At 43.0% G+C, this 26,611-nt stretch overlaps 1 protein-coding gene and 1 pseudogene across 3 annotated transcripts in view; one reads left to right on the forward strand and one right to left on the reverse strand.

Annotated features, from left to right (window-relative positions):
• Positions 1-1,087: 1,087 nt before the first annotated feature.
• LOC148400062 (uncharacterized) lies at positions 1,088-7,125 on the reverse strand (annotated as a pseudogene).
• Positions 7,126-22,194: 15,069 nt separating this feature from the next.
• The window catches only part of mtch2 (mitochondrial carrier homolog 2), a 67,762-nt gene continuing 63,345 nt past the window's right edge, over positions 22,195-26,611 (forward strand). For 2 of the 3 annotated variants that reach the window (XM_088371383.1, XM_088371384.1), the window contains exon 1: positions 22,195-22,336. In XM_088371383.1, coding sequence (XP_088227509.1) covers positions 22,250-22,336 — 87 coding nt within the window. In that variant the 5' untranslated portion in view covers positions 22,195-22,249. The remainder of the gene's footprint in view (positions 22,337-26,611) is intronic. The other variant, XM_088371385.1, reaches the window with a different exon arrangement.

Raw genomic sequence — 26,611 nt, forward strand, 5'->3', positions numbered from 1 at the left:
CGTGATGGATACAATGGTGTATTGTTTCTGTGTTTATTTTATTTTTATTTTTCTATCTTTATTATATTTTCTTGCTTATTTTTGTCGATCGGGGTGGCATAATCATATGATAAACAGGAGGGAAATGTTAGGATTGATAGATTATTTTGATCGTACAATTATGTTGGAATGTAGACTAGAATTATAAACTTTGTTTAAACCTTTCACTTTTCCTTGACTCTGGAAAGTTTAACCATTCAGTTGTTGAAACTTTCCAAATGGTGTGGAAACATTCTTGCTTAGTTAGTTATCTATAATGCTCCATTAGTTTCTGTTTCCACAACCTTGTATAATAGTGCTTGCATCCTCTTTACTGATTGATCAGCTGCAGAGGAAGCAATGTAAGTTGTTCTGTTTACACAACATCGTAAAACACCCCCTGCTCTGATTTGATCAGAGGCCAGGGGTTCATCAAACTTGTCCACTCTCACCCCCACCCTGCTTCTCTAGATAAATATGCTCTTGCAAGAATCCAAAGTCAGACTTTGTTCGAACATCGCTGTATGCACTGTGACGAACGAATTCTCCACTTGCAAGTGCTCAAAGGGCATACTGTCTCCCGTGTGATTCTTGCAAATAAGTTAGAGTGAGCACCACTCTAACAGTTTTGCTTTCACTTCTCATTACAATCTCTATTACTTCTTTTGTGCTAACTGCACCAAGAAATATAGATTTAGCATTTCTCTCCCATTGAGCAGCCTCCATTCCCCCGAGTCTGTCTGGATCCTGTATTTTTCCTGCCAGCTCTGGTCCTACATTTACAAAAAAAAATATTAAATCCATTTACCACCTCTTTCATATTGTTTATTGATCGGTCATTTTCGATATAATAATAAGGGTAGCTTGTGTTTTTGTTTTTAGCTCTATTCCTAATAACACTGTTTAGTACCTTCCACATCCCCTTCATATTATTGTTTATTACTATCTAATGTTTTATTACAATATTCCTTCCTACATGTCCTCATAATGCTGGTTAATTTATTCATAATGCTGGTTAATTTATTTTTATATTTTTTAGATTTAATTTCTTCCCCTATAGTTCATTTTTTTATGAATTGTTTATACAGCGTGTACTTTTTTTTTTGCAAGCATTTTTTAATCCTTTAGTGACCCATGGGCTGTTTGCCACTTTTTGTCCAACCCTGTATTTCTGTACAGGACAGGTTCTATCATATAATGTTTTCAAGATATTTATAAATCTACTGTATGCTATGTCAATATCTCCTTCCTCATAAAGTCCATTCCAGTCCTGTTTCAACAATTCACTCTTAAATATTTGTATGTTTTCGTCCGTTCTTATACATTTGTATTTCAACTGATTTATGTCCTTGGGTGGTTACAGTGAAATACAATAATTACAGGCAAATGGTCACTGATGTCATTATATAAAAGCCCACTTTCTGTATTGTTTTCCATACTATTTGTAAATATGTTATCTATTAATGTAGCACAATGAGAAGTAATTCTACTAGGTTTGGTGATTTTGGGGTATAAGTCCATACTGTACATTGCATATAAGATATTTTCTGTCATTTTATGCTTTTTTTAGAATAGAATAGAATAGAATAGAATAGAATAGAATAGAATAGAATAGAATAGAATAGAATAGAATAGAATAGAATAGAATAGAATGCCCTTTATGGTCATTTTACATTGCAATTGTACAACGAAATTGGAGAGCTTCTCCCTTTCCAGTGCTATAAGAATAAAAAAAGAAATCGCAAAAAATTAACATTACAAAAATTAAGAGGTATAAAGGGAGCATAGAGAATAAAAGTGAAAGAATCTTATTTACAGTACATACCATGTGGCTATTTATATAAACATGAATGAGGTATGTACAGGAAGTAAATAATAAATAGTTATTGCACTTAGTGTTGACAGCAGCAGTGACAGTATTAGTATAAAGGTGCATTGGTAACGTATTATAGCTGGTGTTGTTTCCTCTCAGAGTTCAGTGTGGTGATGGCTTTCGGGAAGAAAATGTTTTTCAGTCTGGTAGTCCTTGTGCTGATGCATCTGTAGCGCCTGCCAGAAGGAAGCAGCTCAAATAGCTGTGAGGCTGGATATGTGTTGCCCTTGATGATATTGCAAGCTCTGCTGACGCACCAGGTGTTGTATATGTCCGCCAGGCAGGGGAGAAGGCAGCTGACGATCCTCTGCGCTGCTTTGACTGTCCTCTGTAGCCTCCCTCTATCTGCAGCAGTGCACCTCCCGTACCAGGTGGTCAGGTAGTACGTCAGCAGGCTCTCAATGGAGGAGCGGTAAAAGGCCAGCAGAAGCTTCCGGTCCATACTGTTCTCCCTGAGGACTCTCAGGAAGTGTAGATACTGCTGAGCCTTCTTGATGACAGCTGAGGTGTTGTGTGTCCAGGAGAGGTCATCGGAGATCTTGACTCCCAGGAATCTGATGTCGTGGACCCTCTCCACACTCTCGCTCTTGATGTAGAGGGGAGGGGATCCCTTTTCTCCCTTGTCTTCGTGGTGTTCAGAGCCAGGTTATTTACCGAGCACCAGGTCGTGAGCTTCTGGACCTCCTCCCTATAGGCCAGCGGTGTCCAAACGTTTTGCAAGGAGGGCCAGATTTGATAAAGTGAAGGGGCCCGGGGCCAATAATTTTTTCAGGACATTTTTTAACTTCAAAGATTTCATGCAAATACACACTGTTATGAAACTAATTTCATTGTCCCAATTGTCTTTTTCAGGGCTGTGGACTCGGACTCGGACTCGGGGACTCGGACGGACTCGGTCATTTTTGCCGGACTCGGTGCTGATTTTGACCGAGTCCACTGAGTCCGACAATAAAAAAAAATACGTTCAATTTTATTTTCATCATGCTGCTGAGAATGCGCGTAGGAATACTGTCCACAGCCCTGCTTACGATCAATGCGGCCACGTTGAGTTGCACTTAGGCTAATTATTACATTATGTACCAATGTCAAGGATGATTATGTCACCTAGCTTATATCATTACTTTGATTTTGATCTAAATTAGCCTTGAATAAAGATTAAGCAGTCAGATGAATTAACAGAAAAAATGGACAACGGGACTCGGACTCAGACACTGACTCGGACTCGGTGGTCAAGAGGCCGGACTCAGACTCGGACTCGGTGCAAAAATCCGACCGAGTCCACAGCCCTGGTCTTTTTTTTTTAAATGACAAAATAACCAAATATAAGCCACTCAGACAGATGTGAACAACTCTAAAAACAAGAATTCTGCCTTTCATTCATATCTGAAGAGTCAGATAACATTGAACAAACTGTATTAAATACCTTAAATTTACATGAGTTTAAAATGAATTTTGCCTCATGAACATTTTAAACGGGAGTTATAAGTAATGCAAAGTTGTCTTATTATTAAAACTTAAAACAAGTGAATTTTGGTCTTGTCATTTACAATATCTTTCAGAAAATAATAGTTTGTGTCATGTCTACAAATTCATAACATCAACAGTATTAACATGGCCAATTCGTAGCTTGCTTTAATAATAATTATTTTTGACTCGCAGCCCTGCGTGAAGAATCACTGTTGTGATGCCACTTCAACTTGGAGCTGCTTCACTTTATCAGCGCGGTCACTCCCTGTTAGCTTGTCGTATGTGTCAGCATGTTTAGTCTGATAGTGTCTCTTTCGGTTGAAATCATTAAACAAGACAAATTTCTTACAAATTACAAATGAACACAATTGCCTTGATTTTCAGTGAAGTATCGTAATTCCCATTTCTCTTGAAAGCGACGGCCCTCAATGTCAACTTTCCTCGTATTTTTTGCAGTCGCTATGGCAGAAATGAGCAGAGAGGGGTGGTGCTGCCACAATAGGAGGAATTACAGTTTCAAGTTTCATGATTTTTTAATTCAGTTTGACAGTGCAGGCAGGCCATAAATAATATATTATAAGACCGAAGCTGTGGGCGTAATGAAATCTGACCGGGGGCCGGATTTGGCCCAGGGGCCAGACTTTGGACATGGCTGCTATAGGCTGTCTCGTGACCATTCGAGATCAGCCCGACTACTGTGGTGTCATCAGCAAATGTGACAATCATGTCGCAGTGGGCCGGACTGCAGTCGTAGGTATAGAGGCAGTATATGAGGGGGCTCAGCACGCAGCTCTGTGGTGAACCAGTGCTCAGTGTGTGTGTAGAGGAAAGGTGGGGGCCAAGTCTCACAGTCTGGGGCCTGTTGGTCAAGATATCCTTAATCCAGGTGCATGTGAGAGGGGGGAGGCCCAGAGTGTCCAGGTTTGTGACCAGAATGTCCGGGATGATTGTGTTGAAAGCCAAGCTGTAGTCCACAAAGAGCATTTTCGCATAGTTCTGCTGCTGTTCCAGGTGGTGATGGCGTCCTCCGTGGATCTGTTCGCCCGGTATGCAAACTGGTGGGGGTCGAGTGTGTGGGGGGGAGGCAGTCCTTGATGTGCTGAAGAGCCAGTCTCTCAAAACACTTCATTATTACCGGGGTGAGGGCAACAGGGCGGTAGTCGTTGAGGCTGGTTGTGGGTAACTTTTTCAGTATGGGCATTATTGTGGCTGACTTCAGGCAGGTGGGGATAACTGCTTGGGCCAGCGAGAGGTTGAAGATCCTGCAGAATATCTGGGACAGCTGGTGTGCGCAGGCTCTGAGCACTTTGCCAGGTACTCCGTCTGGACCGGGAGCCTTCCTGGGATTTACTGCCTGGAGCTCAAGCCTCACAGTGTGCTCCTCTACAGTGTGGAAGGGTACTGGGATCTGATGTGGATGGGGTGGGGGCAGGGCTAGAGCAGGTGAGTGAGTTTGTGGTGATTCAAAGCGGGCAAAGAAGCAATTAAGCTCCTCTCCCAGCGACTCACTTGGGTCTGACGTCACATCACAGCCCCTGAAGTTTGTAATGGTCTGGATGCCCTGCCACACCTCTCGTGGTCTGTTGCTGGCGAGGTGGGACTCCATCTTCCTCATGTAGTCCGCTTTGGCTTTTTAAATCTCTTTCTTCGGGTCAGCACAAGTTGAGCTGTAAAGGGCTCTGTCGCTTGACCTGAAGGCAGAGTCGCGGGCCCTGAGTAGTGAGCGGACCTGGCTTGTCATCCAGGGTTTCTGGTTGGGAAAGACCCGGATGGTTTTGTCCACGGATACAGTTCCCATAAAAAACCTGATGTAGTCCAAAACTGTCCCTGTGAACATAGCCAGGTCTTGGTGGTGAAATATGTCCCAGTCCATGTTTTGAAGGCAGTCCTGGAGTTGGCTGAGTGCATTTCCCGGCCAAGTTGTTCCAGTCCTTATGGTGGGCCTGGATCTGCGTCTGAGAGGGGTGTATGCGGGGATGAGTAGCAGGGAGAGATGGTCTGACTGACCGAGGTGGGGGCAGGGCATGGCTCTGTACTCGTGCTTGATGTTGGAGTACACGTGGTCTAAAGTCCTTTCCCCTCTTGTTGGGCACTTAGCGTGCTTGTGAAACTGCGGCAGTACAGTCTTCAGATTGGCCCATCGGGGTGAGCCCGCTGCTGTTCATTGATGGTGTTCAGCAGGAGAGAGAGCGCCGCGCTAGCGTTAGCATTTGGTGGGATGTAAACAGCAGTGATGATCGCCACTGTTATCTCTCTCGGTAGAAAATAAGGCCGGCATCTAACAGACATGTACTCAATGTTGGTGGGGCAGTGCTTCTTTATGATGCCGCTGTTGTTGCACCAGTCCTCATGCACGTAGATACAGAGCCCCCCACCTCTAATTTTGCCGGAGTCCTTAGTCCAATCCCAGCAGTACAGAGAACAGCCTGCTAGCTGCATGCTAGCATCAGGGATCTTCGGGTTCAGCCAGGTCTCCATGATGATGAGGGGGCAGCAGTCACGAACGTAGCAATTTCCCGCAAGGTGTAGTCCCAGATCTTCCGTCATGTGGGTGAGGGATCTGGCGTTGGTGAGATACAGGCTCAGGAGGGGTGGCTTCTGCGGTCGGTCGGTTCTTTAGCTTTAGCAAGAGGCCGAACCTGTGGCCTCGCTTGTGCTTCCTCTCCCTCCTTCGCCTGCGCCGGTTTCCAGTCCCGACAACAATCCACGGGGAGTCCGGCGGTCTTGCTAGTTCATCCAGGATGTTGTGGCTGTATTGAAAGTCCCTCGAGACAGCAGTCTTGTGTCGATAGCCGATGTCTACGAGGTCCTGTCGGCTGTAGTGGTGTACCGCCGAAGCAAAAATACAAAAAGTCCACACATTTTTAGATTTAATAGATCTATATTATAATCCCCACAGGTAAACAAAGTCTTCTGCAATGACATTGATACCATGTTTTCCATCCAGTTTTCAAAAATATCAATACTTGTTGCTGGAGTTCTGTATACACAGCTCACAATTCTATTTTTTGTTCTTTCCATACAAATTTCCACTGTGATACATTCCACCAGATTATCAACATCTGATGTCATACTCTCCACCACCTTATACTTCAGTCCTTTGTCCACTTTTATTGCCACACCTCCACTCTTATTCTCTCTCTATTGATATGATTTAGTTCATAACCCTCCATCTCAAAATCCATACCTCTGTCAGTGTTTAGCCGTGTCTCTGAGATTGCTATGATGTTGGATGGGTTCTTAAACAGTTTCAGATACTCTTTAATGTTATGGAAGTTGGCATACAAGCTTCTAGTGGATGATTGATATGTTATGCTTTGATTGGAAAGTTGAATTGTAGTGCTCATCTGTGTAGTAAATGCGGCTGTTCACTATATCATTGACTAGGTTGTTATCTGGATCAATATCATATTCCATGTCCTGTGATTTATGTTCTGTATATACAAAGATTTCTAGTCCTAAGGGGTTTTTGTTATCAGGGGTTGTCATGAATGTGGTTTGTGTTTACCTTAGTGTTGTGTGTTTTATTGGTATTTGCTCAGCTCCTCCAGCTCCTTGATGACTAGTACTTTGGCTTGTTCTGGTGTTCCGATTAGTTTGATATATACTTTGCAGTTTGAAGTCCATTTAGATTGTATTTTCTTCTGTTTCCTTAACTGATTCTTTCATTCTTGCAATATCTGCATTTTTCTTTATCAGATTCTCGTTAAGGTATACGTCTGATCCCTTCAGCCGTCTCCCAGGTTTAAATAGCTCGTATTTGTGTTGCCTGCTTGCAAACCGCACTATAATTGCTGGTTTTGTTTTAATATTTCTTCTTGCAAGCGGATGACAGGCCTCGATGGTGCCCCTGTCTAACTCAATTCCTTTTGAGCTGAAAAAGTCGATCACCTGGAGTTCAACGGATGTTGCGTCCTCCTCACTCAGCTCCTCTTGGTTCCGCGTCATCACTGCTCGTGCATATGAACGAGGTTTTGTTTCCAAGCCGGTGATAATAATGTCGTTCATTCTGGTGTATTGCTCCAGATCGGCCACCCGATTCTCCAGCAAGTTAATCCGCTTGTCCTTCTTGGTGATTTATAGTCTCAAGGCTTTTACTTCCTCCACCAGGCTCATGGTGATTTTCTGTTGTCGTCTAAGAGCAGAAACTTCCTCCATCAGCATATCCAGCAATCTTTTAATATCATCAATCTCCCCCATCTGTGCCGTGTTCTTTTTTGGTGGCATGGCGTCCCGCTTGATTTGTGTGTTTGGCGAAGATAATGATGATGATGATGATGATGATGATGATGATGATGATGATGATGATGATGATAGAACTTTATTCATCCCACAGCGGGGAAATTTACTTGTCACAGCAGCGCATACGAGTGCAAGAAAACAAGTGCCAAAATATCAAAAAGGATAAATTACAGACAAAGATAAAGACAAGTGCCGCTAGTAGAGACGAAACACAATTGTTATCAGGTGCCACACATGTTGTAAAGCAGGGGTCACCAACACGGTGCCCGCGGGCACCAGGTCGCCGGTGAGGACCGCATGAGTCGCCCGCAGGACTTTTCTAAAATTAGTTCAAATAGCGGCACTTGTCAGTGAGCTGCATCTATTTATTTTACAGTCAAACCTCGGTTTTCGAACGTCCCGGTTCTCGAACAAATCGGAATTCGAACAAAAAATTCAAGATTTTTTTGCTTTGGTTGTCAAACAAAATTCGGAGGTCGAACCTCGCGAGATGAGCCGGGAGGAGCCAAGAAAACCCGACCGCACGACCCGGATCCGTAGTTATTGTATTTTCGTTACTTTGAGGATTGTATTAACCCCTAATCATTCCTCCAAAGAAAGCAAGTGGGAGCAGTAAAGCCATCCTAAAACACAAAGACGCTCTTAAAGCAATGCGACAGTGAGCGCCCGGCGCGCTGCAGTTGCGCGATCGGACCAAATTAAGCTCCCTGCGCACTGAGGTCCACTTAAATTTTGTAAAGTACATCAGGACTTTAAAAAACATTTTCTAAATTTCAGCGACGGCTCTGTCACAATAATGCGAGCAGCGCGGTGCAGTTGCGCGGACGGCGACGCGCCACGGTTGCGCGTTCGGCGGTGCGCTGCAGTTGTGCGATCGGACAAATATGTGCAAATGAAAATTGCTTTAAAAAAGGCGGGGTTTTTTTGTCTTGAAACGAATTAAAAATGTTTCCATTATTTGTAATGGGAAAAATAGATTCGGAATTCGATTGATTCGCTTCTTGAACTGCCTTCTGGAACGAATTGTGGTCGAAAACCAAGGTTTGACTGTATTTTCGCTATTCTTGTTAAAATCACACTTACATGTGAACTGGAAATGACAATAGTAACACACAGTGAAAGCCAGATTGAGCAAATTGGCTATTTCAGAAATGTGTGTCAGACTGGTAGCCCTTTGCCTTAATCAGTACCCAGGAAGTAGCTCTCGGTTTAAGAAAGGTTGGTGACCCCTGTTGTAAAGTCTGACAGCAGAGGGAATGAAGGACCTGCGGGACCATATCTTCCTACTCCGTGGGTGTAATTGTCTGCTGCTAAAGGATCTGCTCAGGGACCGCACAATGTCATGGAGGGGGTGAAAGGTGTTGTCCACGATGGATTTCAGCTTAATCAACGTCCTCCTGTCATCCACAACCTCAATGGAGTCCAGGGGACAGCCCAGGACAGAGCTCGCTCTCCTGACCATCTTATTCAGTTTCCCCCTGTCCCGGTCTTTACTGTCCCCACCCCAGCGGGCCACAGTGTAGAGCAGTGGTTCTTAACCTTGTTGGAGGTACCGAACCCCACCAGTTTCATATGTGCATTCACCGAACCCCTCTTTAGTGAAAAATATTTTTTTTTTTTTGAAATTCAAGACATCGATGTTTTTTACTGATCCACAAAATAAGCCGTGCATGAACATCCCCTTGTTCAAATAACAAAATCAACACAATGCATGAACTCACAACAAATTACATACTAGCAAATCAGAATTTACACAATAAATCAGGTTTGTTCGGACCTCCTCAGTGGAGGCTCTGCCGAACCACTGAGACCGACTCACCGAACCCCTAGGGTTCGATCAAACCCAGGTTGAGAACCACTGGCATAGAGGATGGCAGAGGCCACCACAGAGGCATAGAAGGTCCTGAGGAGAGCTCTGCACAGATCAAAGGACCTCAGTCTCCTCAGCAGGTGGAGGCGACTCTGGCCCTTCTTGTACAGGGCGTGGGTGTAATCAGTCCAGTCCAGTTTTTTGTTAAGGTGAACACTCAGGAATTTGTAGTTCTCCACTACCTCAATGTCCGATCTCTGGATGTTCACCGGAGTGAAGTGGGGTGCTGCCCTCCCGAAGCTCACAATCATCTCCTTCGTCTTGCCGGTATTGTAAGGAACCAGGAAGGGAAATTACACCTCTGTCCACGCTCGCTTGATCAAATAAAGCACTATCTGCTCCCTGGGTTGCGGTTACGGGCTGTAATACAATCAGGTAAAACATTAAAACAGGGTAAGTCGTTACACATTCCATCACATGAATTTCGTCACACTGTGAGGTCAGTCCAGAGTTGTTGTCATACACAGTTTTGGTTCAAAGTCTTGATGGTCAATGCTGGTACCGGCACGTCTGGTCACAATCTTGAAATGGGCCTTTAGTCTAAAATTAGCCTTGATCAATCTTGCTGCTATAGTATCTAAATATTTTCAGGTGAGAGGAATGTTATCCTCTGCTGTGATCACATAACCCCAACTTCAAATCACTTTAACCATTTGTCACGTGCCGAGCCACAGGACGCTCAGCTGGCAACTTGTCTCAGCCACACGCCTTTCATCACCGTAATGACTGTCACCTGCTCCCTCATGTTACATTGTTTATTTAAACCCTGCTCGTGTGTTTCTCCCGGTCGATGTCTTCTGTCAGGAATGAGTGGAGCAGGGTGACCAAATGCTGCTTGGACCAGGGTTTATGGAAGAGAAGGGGGGCAGGTAAACACAGACACAGGTGGGAAAGAGGCTCACGGACAGTGAGCAGGTAACAGAAGTCCACTCAGAACAGATTCAGAAACAGGGTTCTGACCTTGAGCCTCCACACGGGACCGGGGGAATGGATGAGCAGGACAGTAACAACAGGTGCAGACACAGACAGGACGCAACAGTAGACACCGACAATGAACGACGCTCGGGCAGGGTTTAAATAGGCAGGTAACACGAGCAGGCAGGTCGCAAGTGATGTGTAATCAATTTCTGTCATTTTGGTAAAGGTATATTAAGTTTAGCAATTCAAACTCCTGTTGCCCAAATCCAAATGTTTACTGGTCCAATTATAAAATTCCATGATTCAAATGATTAAATTTCTATCCATCAATGTCATATGATTTGTTATTATTTGTGTATCCTCACTGTCCATATCAATGTATTTGGTTTTTATCCCCATTTCAGTGTCAATTGGCAGCCTTATTATTTCCTTTTTTTATCAAAACTCCTCAGTTATGTCGGCCCCAGCACCCAAACATGCTTCCATCCCTTTTGTCCCAAACTCCACCAACTTTGTAATGCTTCAGCATTTTCAATGTCATTTTGGTAAAGGTGTATTAAGTTTAGCAATTCAGACTCCTGTTGCCCGAATCCAAATGTTCACTGGTCCAATTATAAAATTCCATGATTCAAATGATTAAATTTCTATCCATTAATGTCATATGATTTGTTATTATTTGTGTATCCTCACTGTCCATATCAATGTATTTGGTTTTTATCCCCGTTTCAGTGTCAATTGGCAGCCTTATTATTCCCTTTTTTTATCAAAACTCCTCAGTTATGTCGGCCCCAGCACCCAAACATGCTTCCATCCCTTTTGTCCCAAACTCCACCTTTGTCCCAAACTCCACCTTTGTAATGCTTCAGCAGTCTTTAGCAAGGTGTCCAGTTTGACTTCATGTGACTCTTTCGCAGCCTCTCCTCTTAGATTCTCATGATGATGATTCAGGGCTGGACCAACCGCCACTCTCAAATGCGTCCATCTTGTCTTTGTTCTTTCAATCCCAAATTTTTATTTTTTATTTTTTTAGGCTCTGCAACTGTGTATACTACACCAACCGTATGGCTCTTGTCCTGTGAAGAGCTGTGCTTGTCCCCTGCATCACTAAAACTGTTAAAAAATGGCCTGATGACGCCTCTCAGCAGTTGCAGGACTGCTTTGACAGGACTAACTGGGACATCTTCGAACACCGGGACCTCAACGTGTTCACAGACAGTGTTCTGTGTTATATCAAGCACTGCACAGACACTGTCACGGTGGACAAACGTATACGGATATACCCCAACCAGAAGCCCTGGATGACCCGGGGGGTCCTTCGGCTGCTGGAGGAGAGGGACACCACCCTGTCCCTCAGGTCTGAGGACAGGGCTCTCTACAGCGCAGCCAGAGCCAACCTGAGGAGAGGCATCAGAGAGGCCCAGCTGGACTAAAAGAGGAGGATTGAGGATCACCTAGACAGCATCAACAACAGGGAGGTGTGGCAGGGAGTCCAGCATCCTACGAACTACAGGACCACCATTGGAGCTGCTGAAGGGGAGGCCTCACTGGCAGAGGACCTTAACACCTTCTTTGCCTGGTTCGAGTCCGAGCCACCTGAAGTGGCAACATCACATCCCACAGTCCACAGCAGCTTCACCCTCACAGTGGAGGAGCACAAGGTGAGGCACACGCTGCGGACCATCAACCCGAGGAAGGCTGCGGGTCCTGACGGCGTCACTGGGCGTGTCCTGAAGGACTGCGCAGATCAGCTGGCTAGGGTCTTCACCAAGATCTTCAACCAGTCCCTTACCCAGTCCACTGTCCCATCCTGTTTAAAATCCTCCACTATAGTCCCCCTGCCCAAGAAATGCCATATCACCAGCCTTAATGACTACCGGCCAGTCGCATAATGAAGTGCTTTGAAAAGCTCGTCCAAGGTCACATCATATCACTCCTGCTCCGAGGTTTTGACCCCCACCAGTTTGCCTACAGGGCTAATAGATCCACAGAGGACGCATTAGCTACAGCCCTCCATGCTGCACTGTCCCACCTGGAGCAGCCGGGGAGCTACAGGACTGTCTCAGAAAATTAGAATATTGTGATAAAGTTCTTTATTTTTTGTAATGCAATTAAAAAACAAAAATGTCATACATTCTGGATTCATTACAAATCAACTGAAGTATTGCAAGCCTTTTATTATTTTGATATTGCTGATTATGGCATACATCTTAAGAAAACTCAAATATCCTATCTCAAAATATTAGAATATTTCCTCAGACCAAGTAAAAAAAATGATTTATGACAACAAAACAAAATCAAACATTTGAAAATGTCCATTAATGCACTCAGTACTTGGTTGGGAATCCTTTTGCACGGATTACTGCAACCAATGCGGCGTAGCATGGAGGCAATCAGCCTGTGGCATTGCTGAGGTGTTATGGATACCCAGGATGCTTCAATAGCGGCCTTTAGCTCATTTGCATTGTTGGGTCTGGTGTCTTTCAGCTTCTTCTTCACAATACCCCACAAATTCTCTGTGGGGTTCAGGTCAGGCGAATTGGCAGGCCAATCGAGGACAGTAATGCCATGGTCAGTACACCATTTACTGGTGGTTTTGGCACTGTGGGCAGATGCCAGACCATGCTGGAAAATTAAATCATCATCTCCATAGAGCTTTTCAGCAGACGGAATGTAGCGCTCTAAAATCTCTTGGTACACAGCTGCATTTACTCTGGACTTGATGAAACACTTGATTTCGTCTGAAAAGAAGACTTTGGACCACTCTGGAACTATCCAGTGCTTCTTGTCCATAGCCCAAGTCAGACGCTTCTTCCGTTGTCTTGAGTTCAGAAGTGGCTTGACCATGGGAATACAATAATATAATATAATAAGGCTATTGTAGCCCAGTTCCCGGATACGTCTGTGAACAGTGGCTTTTGATATCTGGACTCCAGCTTCAGTCCACTGTCTGAATCTCGCCCAAATTCTGGAAGCGACTCTTCTTCACAGTGCTGCTAAGGCTGTGGTCATCTCTCTTGGTTGTGCAGTGTTTCCTGCCACATTTCCCCCTTACAACAGACTTTTTGTGGATGTGCTTTGAAACTGCACTCTGAACAGCCTGCTCTTTGAGAAATTTATTTTTGTGTCTTACCCTCCTGATGGAGGGTGTCAATGATGGTCGTCTGGACAGCAGTCAGATCAGCAGTCTTCCCCATACTTGTGATTTAGTTTACTGAAACAAGCTGAGTGTTTTTCAAGGCTCAGATAACCCTTGCAGGTGTTTCGAGTTAATTAGACGATTCAAGTGATTCATTGAATACCCTACTAGTATACTTTTTCATGATATTCTAATATTTTGAGATAGGATATTTGAGTTTTCTTTAGCTGTATACCATAATCAGCAATATTAAAATAATAAAAGGCTTGCAATATTTCAGTTGATTTGTAATGAATCCAGCATGTATGACTTTTTTTTTAATTGCATTACAGAAAATAAAGAACTTTATCACAATATTCTAATTTTCTGAGATGTATATGTGCAGATGCTCTTCGTGGACTTCAGGCCTGCATTTAACACCATCCTCCCCCACAGACTGGAGGATATACTGGGGGACCAGGAACTCCCACACAACACCTGCATGTGGATTAAGAGCTTCTTGACAGGTCACAGCCAGAGGGTGAGAGTGGGCCGTCATACATCCACACCTCTCAGCCTTGGTACCGGCTCCCCACAGGGCTGCACACTGAGCCCACTGCTCTACACGCTCAACACACACACATGCACCCCCGCCCACCTTAGCAACACCATTGTAAAGTTTGCGGATGACACAACCGTGGTGGGGCTCATCTCCAAGGGAGATGAGTCTGTCTACAGGGACGAGGTGGTGCAGCTGTTGGAGTGGTGTGGAGAAAACAATCTGCTCCTAAACACGGCTAAAACCCAAGAACTGGTCGTTGACTTTAGGAGGAAAAAAAACGAACATTCCACCACTAATCATCAACGGGGTCTGTGTGGAGAGGGTGTCCTCCTTCCGCTTCCTGGGAGTCCACATTGAGGAGGACTTCACCTGGAGCGTGAACACCTCTGAGCTGCTAAAAAAGGCCCAGCAGAGACTCTACTTCCTATGGGTGCTTAGGAGGTACAGCATCATATAGAGACTGCTGGTGTCCTTCTATCGGTGCTCCATAGAGAGCATTTTAACATACTGTATATGTGTTTGGTACACCAGCTGCACTGTAGCTTAGAGGAAAAAGCTCCAAGGGGTCATCAAAACAGCACAGAAGATCGTTGGCTGCCCTCTCCCCACACTGGGAGCTCTACACAGAACCCGTCTCAGAAAAACACAGAACATTCTAAAGGACACTTCCCACCCTGGCCACTCCCTTTTCGAACTGTTGCCATCAGGGAGACGCTACAGATCAATTAAATCAAGGACCAGCAGATTCGCCAACAGTTTTTACCCTACAGCAGTAGTCACACTAAATGCTGCCAAAAAAAGAGTAAAATGACCCAATTCAGGAATCGTGCCATGTGCTAGGGCAGAACACACTGGGACAGAAACTTTACAAAACTATCTTTGTGTTATCAGTCATTACTTCCTGTGTAGCTTTTGTTTATTACACCCCAAATCCTCCTATTAACATTTTGTATACCATCAGTTGCGCTCACTCAAGCCGCCCTTATCAAATGCTTTCTCTTTTTCCTTCTGAGTAATCCATCCAGCCTACCTATTAACATGGCTATAATCCTCTTTCTTCAAAAATGTTTCACAACTTTTCAATAATTTTTTCCTACATTCAAATATTCAAAAAACCCTGCATTTTCCCTTTATCCTGACTCCAATCTTCGATTCCTTTTTCCTTCGATCACCTACTGGTCTCACGTAAATCATTTCTTCTCCTCTTCCAATCTCTCACTTCACACGTCATTCACACCCCATTGTCAACTCACATTCCTCATTCTTCTTTTTTCGGACTTCCAGCATTTATCATCAGATAAAATTTAAAAATCCTTTGTAATAAACTGTAATGTAATTTTACATTCTACCAACAAGGTTGTATATGCGACAAATGTTGTTGTTCGATCTATAGGTCATAAAGCGCCTGTGTTCTAAATATGACACTCCTCCTTGATTTTACATCTCATAAGTTATTGTTGTCAGCAGCGCTTAAGGATAGTACTTTAAAGTGACTGTCTCATCGCCCAGTTTACAACACTTGCCACTTTTCAGCTAGTATTTTTTTTCATCCTCACGTTAGCTGGCATATGTCAGAATTAAAATGTAATTTTGCTTTTAATTCTAAGTCTCTCAAAATTGCTATATCCCTACTGCACCGAGATAAACTATTAACTATATCTTTAAAAAACAAACAATAACAATAACAACAACAACTATATATATATATATATATATATATATATATATATATATATATATATATATATATATATATATATATATGTATATATATATATTTTTTTTTAAATTTTTAATGTTACAGCTGCAGGTGTTGTGAAATGCGCTCTGTAAATAGTTGTATTTATTTATATTTGTATTTATTTGTAGCATTTTAAAATTTAAATTTGAAAGGATGTCTTATATTTGTCAACTCTGGGCATGTGAAGCTCTCATAAGTTATAGTTGTCAGCAGCGCGTATGGATAATAATAATAATAATAATAATAATATCAGTTTTGTATAGTGCTTTTCTAAGTACTCAAAGCCGCTTTACATAGAAAAATTTACGCATAATCACGCACACACACACACACACACGTGCACACACACACACTCACACACACACACACACACACACACACACACACACACACACACACACACACACACACGATGAGTTAGGTGTCATATGCAGAGTTGAAGAGGTGAGTCTTGATATGGTGTTTAAAGGAGTGCAAGAAGTCAGCGTTACGAATGGTCAGGGGGAGAGAGTTCCAGAGAGTGGGGGCAGCAATGGTAAAGGCTCTATCTCCAATGGTCTGGTATTTGGTCGAGGTGGTGGGGGTGAGGAGTTTGGCGTCAGCAGAGCGGGTGGGCGTGTAGCAGTGCAGGAGGTCAGACAAGTGGGGTAGTGGAGCAGACCAGGTCTACGGTGTGTCCGTGGTTGTGGGTAGGGAAGGTGATGTGTTGAGTGAAGCCGGAGCAGTTGAGGAAATCCAGGAAGTCCAGCGAATGTTTACAGTCTGGGGAATCGAGGTGCAGGTTGAAATCACCAAGAAGCATGAGAGATGATGAAACTGATAAAAGTGCAGTGATGAATTCTGAGAGGTCAGACAAGAAAGATGGGTTTGGTTTGGGGGGCGGAAAATAATAACATCGATGAGGGGTTTAGGTACTGGAAGTTTAAAAGCCAGATGTTCGAATGATGGGGCAGAGGGGAGGGCCAGTGCACGGGCTTTGAGGTTTTGCTTGAAAATAGCAGCGATGCCATCAGTGCGTGGGCTGATAAGAGTATCCTGTATGGGTGGTTTGATTGAGTGAGAAATAGTCCAGGAGTTTTTGCCATGTTTCGTTTAGGCAGAGCAGATCAAGTTTGTTGTCTGTAATGAATTCATTTAGGATGAGGCTTTTATTGGTGAGGGATCGTATGTTGAAGAGGACAATTTTCAGGGGCTTTTGTTTTGAAGCCGTTGGGCAGGTGGATGGGATTGTCAGGATGTTGAAAAGTTTCACCTAGGACGAAATCTGATGATGTGGGTTGTTGCGATGACGTAGGGCAGAAGTGTGGAAGCCGGTGTGTGAGCTGCGGTCAGTGCATAGTGTTGGAATACAGTTTTCAGTGTTAAAATTGTAAATGACTTTTCAGCAAGAATCCGCGATGGATGTAGGGGGATCGGCGTAAAAGGGCAAAGTCTTGCAGTGCGTTGACCAGCTCGCCAGAAGGAGGAAGCGCAGGAACGAACCGGCGAAGCTCGGCCGGCGTGTAATGGAGAACCATGACGGACGCTGAGAAGTGGCAGACGGTGAAGAAGGGTGAGCAGCAACAGCGGGGGCCCCGACGGCGGCGCGCCAGGCCTGGCCCTGGGGGCAGGCAGCCGCTGCAGCGCCGGGATGCAGGGCCGCCAAGCCACCCACCCGCGTCCAGGTAGTGTCGATGGCTCCCATGCCGAGCCCCACGACACCGGCAAGTCCAGCCAACACACGCAGATCACGCAGGGGTTTCTGAATCTGTAGCCTAGATAGGTGGAGGTTTTTTAGCGGGTAATCCGGTTTGAGATTGAGGTAAAGCGAGAAGCGGCAGCCAGGTGCCCCAGCGTCCTCACGGATGATCAGTCAAGGATAGTACTTTAAAGTGAATGTCTCATCGCCCAATTTACAACACTTGCCACTTTTCAGCTAGATTTTATTTCATCCTTGTGTTAGCTGGCATGTCAGAATTAAAAAGTAATTTTGCTTGGATATTCCTGTCAAAGAGAGTGGAGGCTTCGTGGCTGTTCGTCTACCGGCGATCATCGGACACAAAGTATGGCTGCGGATCAAGAGGTTTGTACGGCTTTGTGCGCCAACTGCACCCTTCTCTTAGAGAGGTTGTCTCTGCTAGAGGGACGTGTCCGCCAGTTAGAGCAGGATAGTGCGATAACAGTAGATGTGGCGGACACAGACGCGGACTGTAGTCAGCCCACTAGCCCAGTTAGCATTAGCCCCAAGCAGCTTGCTAATCACGATGAACCAGGTAAGACGCATAGCTGTCCAAAGTCATCTCGGTCTACTGGCCCTCGCACTTTGGTCATAGGTGACTCCATTACCCGAAATATTACGCTTAAAAATCCAACCACGATAATGTGTATTCCTGGGGGCAGAGCACCCGACATAGAAGCTAATCTTAGGGAGCTGACTCTCAATAGGCCTAGTCAACAGTGTAGTTCCAACAACACTAGCTACTCGGACATAGTGATACACGTCGGCGCCAATGATGTTAGGATGAGGCAATCAGAGATCACAAAGAAAAACACAGCGAGGACTTGCGATCTCGCCAGAAAGATGAGTCGGCATCGAGTATTTGTCTCCGGTCCCCTGCCTTATCTTGCCTGGGAGAGGCACTGATGAGAGGTTTAGTAGATTAGTCTCCCTTAATCGATGGATGGCTGGGTTCTGTAAAAAGCAGGGACTGTATTTTATAGATAACTGGTCTTCCTTCTGGGGCCGCCCCGACCTCCTGAGGAAGGACGGCCTTCACCCTAACCGTGAAGGCGCCTTCTAGGAATATAGATTACTGTTTGAGACACTCATGACAGGTCACTTTAGAGCAAGCTGGGGCACAAGTGATTGGACCACCTGTTAGGATGGGTTTGGAGTCTGTTAAGTTCAAGTTAACCAGCGCTTGGCTAGACTTCCAGCATGCACATAGCTCCTTGTGTAGACAAGAGCGTCACAGTTTGAATAGTGCTACAGTACAAGTGAACACACTTTCTACTGGGGTAGTAGACAAATCCAATCACTCCACCCCGACCGGTATCGCTGATGAAACGGTGCCTGTTTCAGACAATTTTACATGTGTAACAAATATTTACTATCAAATTCCCACGGTCGTGTCGATCCACCGCGGTAATAAAGATTTGAGAGGTGATGTCAGGCCTAGAGAACACAATCTTACTCGCATTTCGTTTAAAAATCCTTCGATAGATACGCACCCTGATCGACCGATTAGACTTAAATTCGGTTTTATGAATATTAGATCGCTTCATACGAAAGCAGTTCTCGTTAATGACCTCATCATGGAACATAATCTAAACGTTTTTGGTCTTTGCGAGACCTGGTTAAAACCTAATGAACTGCTGCCGCTTAACGAGGCATCGCCTCCAAATTTTGTGAGCTCGCGTGTGGCGCGTCCTCGAAAAAAGGGTGGGGGTGTCGCCCTCATCTCAAATTCCGAGCTTAGATTTAGGCCTCGTTCAATTAACGTATTTAAAACATTTGAAGTTCTCACTGTCTGATCCACCGCTTTACCGTCATTTTATCTTGCTGTTATTTACCATCCACCTGGGGCTTACTCTGGCTTCCTGGATGAATTTTCAGAATTCGTGGCTTATCTGGTGACAAATGCAGATAATATAACAATCATGAGCGATTTCAATATCCACATGAATTTACCGTCAGAGCCACTTATTTCGACGTTTCAGACTTTAACTGATACGTTTGGTTTTACGCAAGCCGTACAGGCAGCAACACATAAGAATGGAAATACCTTAGATCTGGTATTATCCCGAGGACTTGCAACCTCCAATATAACAGTACTGCCATACACTACTGTTTTGTCTGATCATTACTTAATAAAATTTGAAATTTTAGTTCTTTGTCAAAGACAAGAGAGCAATCAGAATTATAGCAGCTGTAATATTAACTCCATGACTGCAACTGCGCTATATGAATTACTGTCGCCAGTAACTGCCATATTTCCCGCATATATCTATTGGTAATCTTACAAATGAATTCAATGCGACATTGTTAAATGACATCGACTCTGTGGCGCCGCTACGTCTGAAAACACGCCGTGGATTCCCTACTCTGTGGTTCACAGATGAAACACGTACGCTTAAGCAATTATATAGAAAGCATGAGCGCAGATGGCGTTTAACCAAACTTGAGGTTTTCCATCAGGCTTGGCAGGACAGCCTCCTGAAATATAAAGATGCGCTTATCTTAGCAAAAACTCTTTATTTTTCGCAAGTCATTAATCTCAATAAAAACAATCCTAAATACCTATTTGATACAGTGGCAAAGCTAACACTAAGTCAGCCGACCCCCGATGCCTCCTTCCACTCAGCTGACGAGTTCATGACATTTTTTGCTCGAAAGATTGAATCCATTAGGGATGAGATCAAGAATACCATTCCAATCGCTCAGCCGAGACCACCGATTACCGGCGCTGATGATCATGCAATAACCCTCTTAAATTTTGAAAGCGTGTTCCTTGAAAGGCTTACACAATTGGTTAGTGCGGCTAAACAAACAACATGTTTACACGACCCGCTTCCAGCCAAACTACTTAAAGAATTATTTCAAATTATAGGACCGTCCGTCTTAAATATAATTAATCTGTCTGTCTCCTCTGGGATAGTGCCAACAGCCTTTAAAACCGCTATCATTAAACCGTTACTAAATCTTGACCCGGACTGTCTCAGTAATTATAGGCCAGTTTCAAACCTCCCATTCATACCAAAACTTCTTGAAAAAGTAGTAGCGCAGCAGCTTATTGATTACATAGTCGCCAATAATCGATGTGAATCTTTTCAGTCTGGTTTTAGAGCTAATCATTCCACTGAGACAGCACTTGCTAAAGTGGTTAATGATCTCCTCATAGCTATGGATTCAAACACTTCATCGGTATTGTTACTACTCAACTACTCAGCTCACCCTCCTCGAAGGCACAGCCAGGACAATCGAGGGCACTTCCGGCAGCTCTTCGCTTTGACTTGGACATCCACTCTTTCATTGATTTTCATAATATGTATTATTTGTGTCCTCTCTGCATCCATTGCAGCCTGGTGATCCTGAAAGGGTCCTTCCATCTGTGGTCCCTTCTCAAGGTTTCTCATTTTTTCCCTGGTAGTTTTTTTTTTTTTAGTTTTTCCTTGCCCTTTTGGGAACTTAAGATCAGGGGATGCTTTGAGAATAATTGTCCATTTTTGTCTATGTGAAGCCTTTTGAGACTGCTTGTGATAATTGCTATATCTCTACTGCACCGAGATAAACTATTAACTATATCTTATGTATATATATATATATATATATATATATATATATATATATATATATATATATATATACACACATATATATATATGTATATATATGTATATATATATATATATGTATATATATATATATATATATATATATATATATATATATATATATATATATATATATATATATATATATATATATGTATATATATATATATATATATATATATATATATATATATGTATATATATATATATATATATATATAAAAAAAAAAAAAAAAACTTTTCCTCACCCCCCGTGGGTGGTCTCTTTTTCCCTTCAAGCTCGGGTCCTCTACCAGAGGCCTGGGAGCTTGAGGGTTCTACGCAGTATCTTTGCTGTTCCTAGTACTGCACTTTTCTGGACTGAGATGTCAGATGTTTTTCCTGGGATCTGTTTCAGCCACTCCTCCAGTTTGGGGGTTACTGCCCCTAGTGCTCCAATGACCACAGGTACCACTGAAGTCTTAACTCTCCAGGTCTTCTCCAGCTCTTCTCTGAGCCCTTGATATTTCTCAAGTTTCTCATGTTCCTTTTTCCTAATGTTACCATCATTTGGGATGGCTATGTAAACCACAACGGCTTTCCTCTGCTCTTTGTCCACCACCACAATGTCCGGTTGGTTCGCCATTACCATTCTGTCTGTCTGGATCTGGAAGTCCCAGAGGATCTTGGCTTGGTCATTCTCTACCACCTTTTATATATATATATATATATATATATATATATATATATATATATATATATATATATATATATATATATATATATATATATATATATATATATATATATATATATATATATATATATATATATATATATATATATATAGTTTGATTAAGTTTGATTAAGGGCTATGCAAATCAACTTCACGTGATTTGAGTTGAGAATTTTTTGTTCGATTTCCAATTTGAACATAGTCTGACACGTTTCACTTATTGATTATTGATTGATAACTGAAAATGGAAGGAACGAATGAGAGTCATGAATGGCGTCTGTCACGCGTTTGATTTTCTTTGTAGCCTGACATGGCGGAATTCAACACTAGATGGCGGTACGATAAGAGTAATGTGTTCGAGTTCTCCGTAAAGAAAGTGCAAAAAATATCTTCCGGTGAAGCTGCAGTACTAAAAATGGCGGACACGTGCGGCCAAGTAATATTGGGATCTGGGCTTACTGTCCTATCTCATCCTTTGATGTACATAAAAGTGTTGGTTCAGGTAAAACGATTGCATTTGATTCGGATGATGGCTGCTGTGGCGTTGTCTTTTATATGCTAAATAATATTTATTAGCGCGAATGTTTAAACTATAATAGCTGACTTTATTAGCTTAGAGAACGGCTTACACATCGAAATAGCGTATTTTAATTACACTCTTCTTTTCCATTTAGGTGACAAATAGAATATATTAATGTTTACGACATGATAAAAGCATATTTAATACAACGCCACCGCAATTGTTGATGCCTGACCTCCACGACTAATCTTAACAGTTCGTGAACTGTCCCCTTGACCTTCTCTAATCCTGCGATTGCGAAATCAGGTTGAAGCGACGTATGTTAACCGGCTTTATTTTGAATATGCAATATTGAACTGCAATGCACGTCCTGTTGATACGCTGAATTTTAAGTCGTGAGCAGTTGTAAACACGATTGTTATTGTTGGTCACCAGCTCGGGATTACGGAAAACGAAATCGTTATTCTTCCATTAATATGGGTCAAAAGATTAGCAATAAATGGTCGTAGAACCAGTCGACGTTTATGTATGTGAACGCATTCTTTAATTAACTTCTTAGCAGGATCACCCTGCTTCTTTAGAGAAGTTAGAAATCAAACGGATTTGGACAAGTATGGAATTGAGGAAATTTTGTTTTGTGCCGTTCTGTCGTATTTCAGAACATAAATTTTGTGTGAACATCCCACTAATTAATACTGACATATTGCGTTATATTTCTCACACATAGGGTTGCCACCTGGGTCTGACAAAAATACTGTAAATTTCGACCAGCCAGTTTTGTTCGTAAGAAACAGCACCCTTTGCACATCAAACCCAAGATAAAAATCACCCTTCTACGCTGCAGTTCTATTTAGTAAAAATGACACTTACTAGTTGTTTATTTATTTGCTTCATTTAATAGCAGGCCTTTATTATTTTGGTTCATTTTTCAACAGTGTTTTGTTGTGGGCACCTGGGGGCAGTATTGAGGGGGAAAAGGGGGAATAAATAATTATGTTCTGTTTGCTTATGTGGAAGAAAAACAGGTTATGTTATTATTCACAGTCTCTAATAATAACCAAATGTAACAATGTAAAGTGTAATGTCAAACTTATGTGATTGTTTAGAGTGTGGTGAGTGCTTTGCTTGTGCTTGCCTGTGCCTCTGCTGCTTGCTGCTTTTGGCTGGGTTCGATTTTGATGTTTTTTAGACTTGGCGTGATCATTTAATGCGATCTTACCCTAATATTTGAAGATAATTTTTGCTGGGCACAGGGAGCAGCTAGAATAAAATGGATCGTCTGGGCATGGTCTTAGCCACATAGTGTATTTCTCCTATTCTCATCTTTAGAATATGCTACATCATTTTTCTAGAGCTAATAAGGCCGTGCACAAGTTTATGGACATAGGCGCTACAATTAAACTGAAATACACATTTTGCACAACATATCCAAAAATCTGGGACATCTCAGTGTCCTGGATTTTTTTTTTTTTTCTGGGACAGACCATGAAAGGTGGCAACACTACTCACAAATGTTCAGGCTGTGCTCGCCTCAAAAACTTGGACTCATAGCTTCCCTGTATGACGTTAAAAAGGAAGTTCCCAACCCAACAACATCCAATTCGCCTTTCACAATTAGTTGGATTTACTACTTTTACTAAATAATACGGCTCTGTAACTACAGAAACAGAAAACAACAATTTACTGCTCTTTGTGCTAAAAAGGTATTATCCCACAATCCCGTCGTCCATCTTGTAAGGTGTATTACAATTATAGATTTAATGTCCTATGAATCAATTATATAACATTTTAATCGTATCAATTTTACCCAGCGCTAATTAAGTGTAAATATCTAGGTTAATTAAAGCTCTTTAATGGACTTTGACAATTCGCACTGCCTGGCGTGAATTGTCAATTGTGTCATTTACAATCTAATATAGTAGAATGTATTTTTTTAAATACAATTACGATCTAGAATATTTTCAAAATGAAGTGTAAATGATCCAAAATATTCACTGTTGTTTAACAAATTGCTTACACGTTACATACCAAGAATCAATAAAAAAAAAAAAAACTGTCATGTTTCTCAGCCTTGTGTGCAAAACCTTAGTGATTTTCGGATCTTGACTGTCAAAGTTAGAGAGGTTTAATAAGGAAAATAACTGCAACGTCATCGCTCAAACACATCACTTTGTTCCAGTAATTAAGTCCACTTTTACTCCCAATACACAATAGATACTTGAGCTGAATTTTCATTAATGCAAATACCTTATTTTCCGCACTATAAGTCGCTTCGGAGTACAAATTGCACCAGCCATAAAATGCATAATACAGGAAAAAAAACCATACAGAAACTCGCACCGGAGTACAAGTCGCATTGTTGGGGGAAGTTTATTTGACAAAATTCAACACCAAGAACAGACATGAATAGGCTACAACAGGCTAAACGATGCGGTATGCTCACGTTACATAAACACAAACCAGGAACTGAGAATGTGCTTGACGTAACATATTAACGGTTATTCAAATATCTATAACATAAATAACAAGTTTATCAAACCATCCGTGTCACTCCAAAGACTTAAATTCATCGAAATCTTCATCCTCTGCGTAAACAACGCCGCTGCTGACTCCGGAAGTACATGCGACGGTGATGTCAGACTCGTCAGTTGTGGTTCCAATTATTCCACTGGCCTACTTAACTATATATCAAATAACTATGACATAAATAAGAAGTTGATCGAACCGTCCGATTCACTCCAAATCATTAAATCCATTGAAATCTTCGTCCTCTGTGTAAACAACGCCACTGGTGACTCCAGAAGTAAATGCGGCGCTGACGTCAGTCTCGTCAGTTGCGGTTTCAATTATTCCACAGGCCTATATAACTAAATATAAACTATTTACCAAATAACTATAACATAAACAACAATTTTAGCAAACCATCCGTGTCACTCCAAACCATTAAATCCATCAAAATCTTCGTCCTTTGTGTTGCTTATAAACAACGCCGCTGCTGACTCCAGAAGTACAAGTGGTGCTGACGTCGGCGTCATTGTCAGTTACGGTTCCAATTATTCCACAGGCCTATATAACCATGGATATATAAACTATATATCAAACAACTATAACATAAACAACAAGTTTATCGAACCATCCGTGTCACTCCAAATCATTAAATCCATCGAAATCGTTGTCCTCTGTGTCTAATAAACCAGTGGTCCCCAACCTTTTTTGCGCCACGGACCGGTTACGTGTCAGAAATATTTTCACGGACCGGCCTTTATATAAATAAATAATGCATTTATATAATTAAATAATACATTTATAATAAATATATAACTACGATGAAATAAAATGATACGTCCATCCATCCATCCATCCATCCATCCATCTTCTTCCGCTTATCCGGGGTCGGGTCGCGGGGGCACCAGCTTTAGGAGGGACTCCCGGACTTCCCTCTCCCCAGCCACTTCATCCAGCTCATCCCGGGGCATCCCAAGGCGTTCCCAGGCCAGCTGAGAGACATAGTCTCTCCAACGCGTCCTGGGTCGTCCCCGAGGTCTCCTACCGGTGGGACATGCCCAGAACACCTCCCCAGGGAGGCGTCCAGGAGGCATCCGGATAAGATGCCCGAGCCACCTCCTCTGGCTCCTCTCAACGTGGAGGAGTAGCGACTCTACTCCGAGTCTCTCCCGGATGACCGAGCTTCTCACCCTATCTCTAAGGAAGAGCCCGGACATCCTGCGGAGAAAACTCATTTCGGCCGCTTGTATCCAGGATCTCGTTCTTTCGGTCACGACCCATAGCTCGTGACCATAGGTGAGGTTAGGAGCGTAAATCGACGGTAAATTGAGAGCTTTGCCTTTTGGCTCAGCTCTCTCTTCACCACAACAGACCGGTACAGGGTCCGCATTACTGCCGACGCTGCACCGATCCGCCTGTTGATCTCGCGCTCCATCCTCCCCTCACTCGTGAACAAGACTCCAAGATACTTGAATTCCTCGACTTGGGGCAGGATCTCATCCGCGAAAGGGCATTCCACCTTTTTCCGATCGAGGACCATGGATTCGGATTTTGAGGTGCTGACCCTCATCCCGACCGATTCACACTCGGCTGCGAACCGTTCCAGCGAAAGCTGGAGATCACGGCCTGAAGAAGCCAACAGCACCACGTCATCTGCAAAAAGCAGAGACGCGATGCTGAGGTCCCCAAACCGGACCCCCTCAACGCCTCGGCTGCGCCTAGAAATTCTGTCCTGAAAATTTATGAACAGAA

This window comes from Syngnathus floridae, chromosome 3 (genome assembly GCF_059516105.1).
Source record: "Syngnathus floridae isolate MCC-2025c chromosome 3, RoL_Sflo_1.0, whole genome shotgun sequence".
Classification (NCBI taxonomy): Eukaryota; Metazoa; Chordata; class Actinopteri; order Syngnathiformes; family Syngnathidae; genus Syngnathus; species Syngnathus floridae.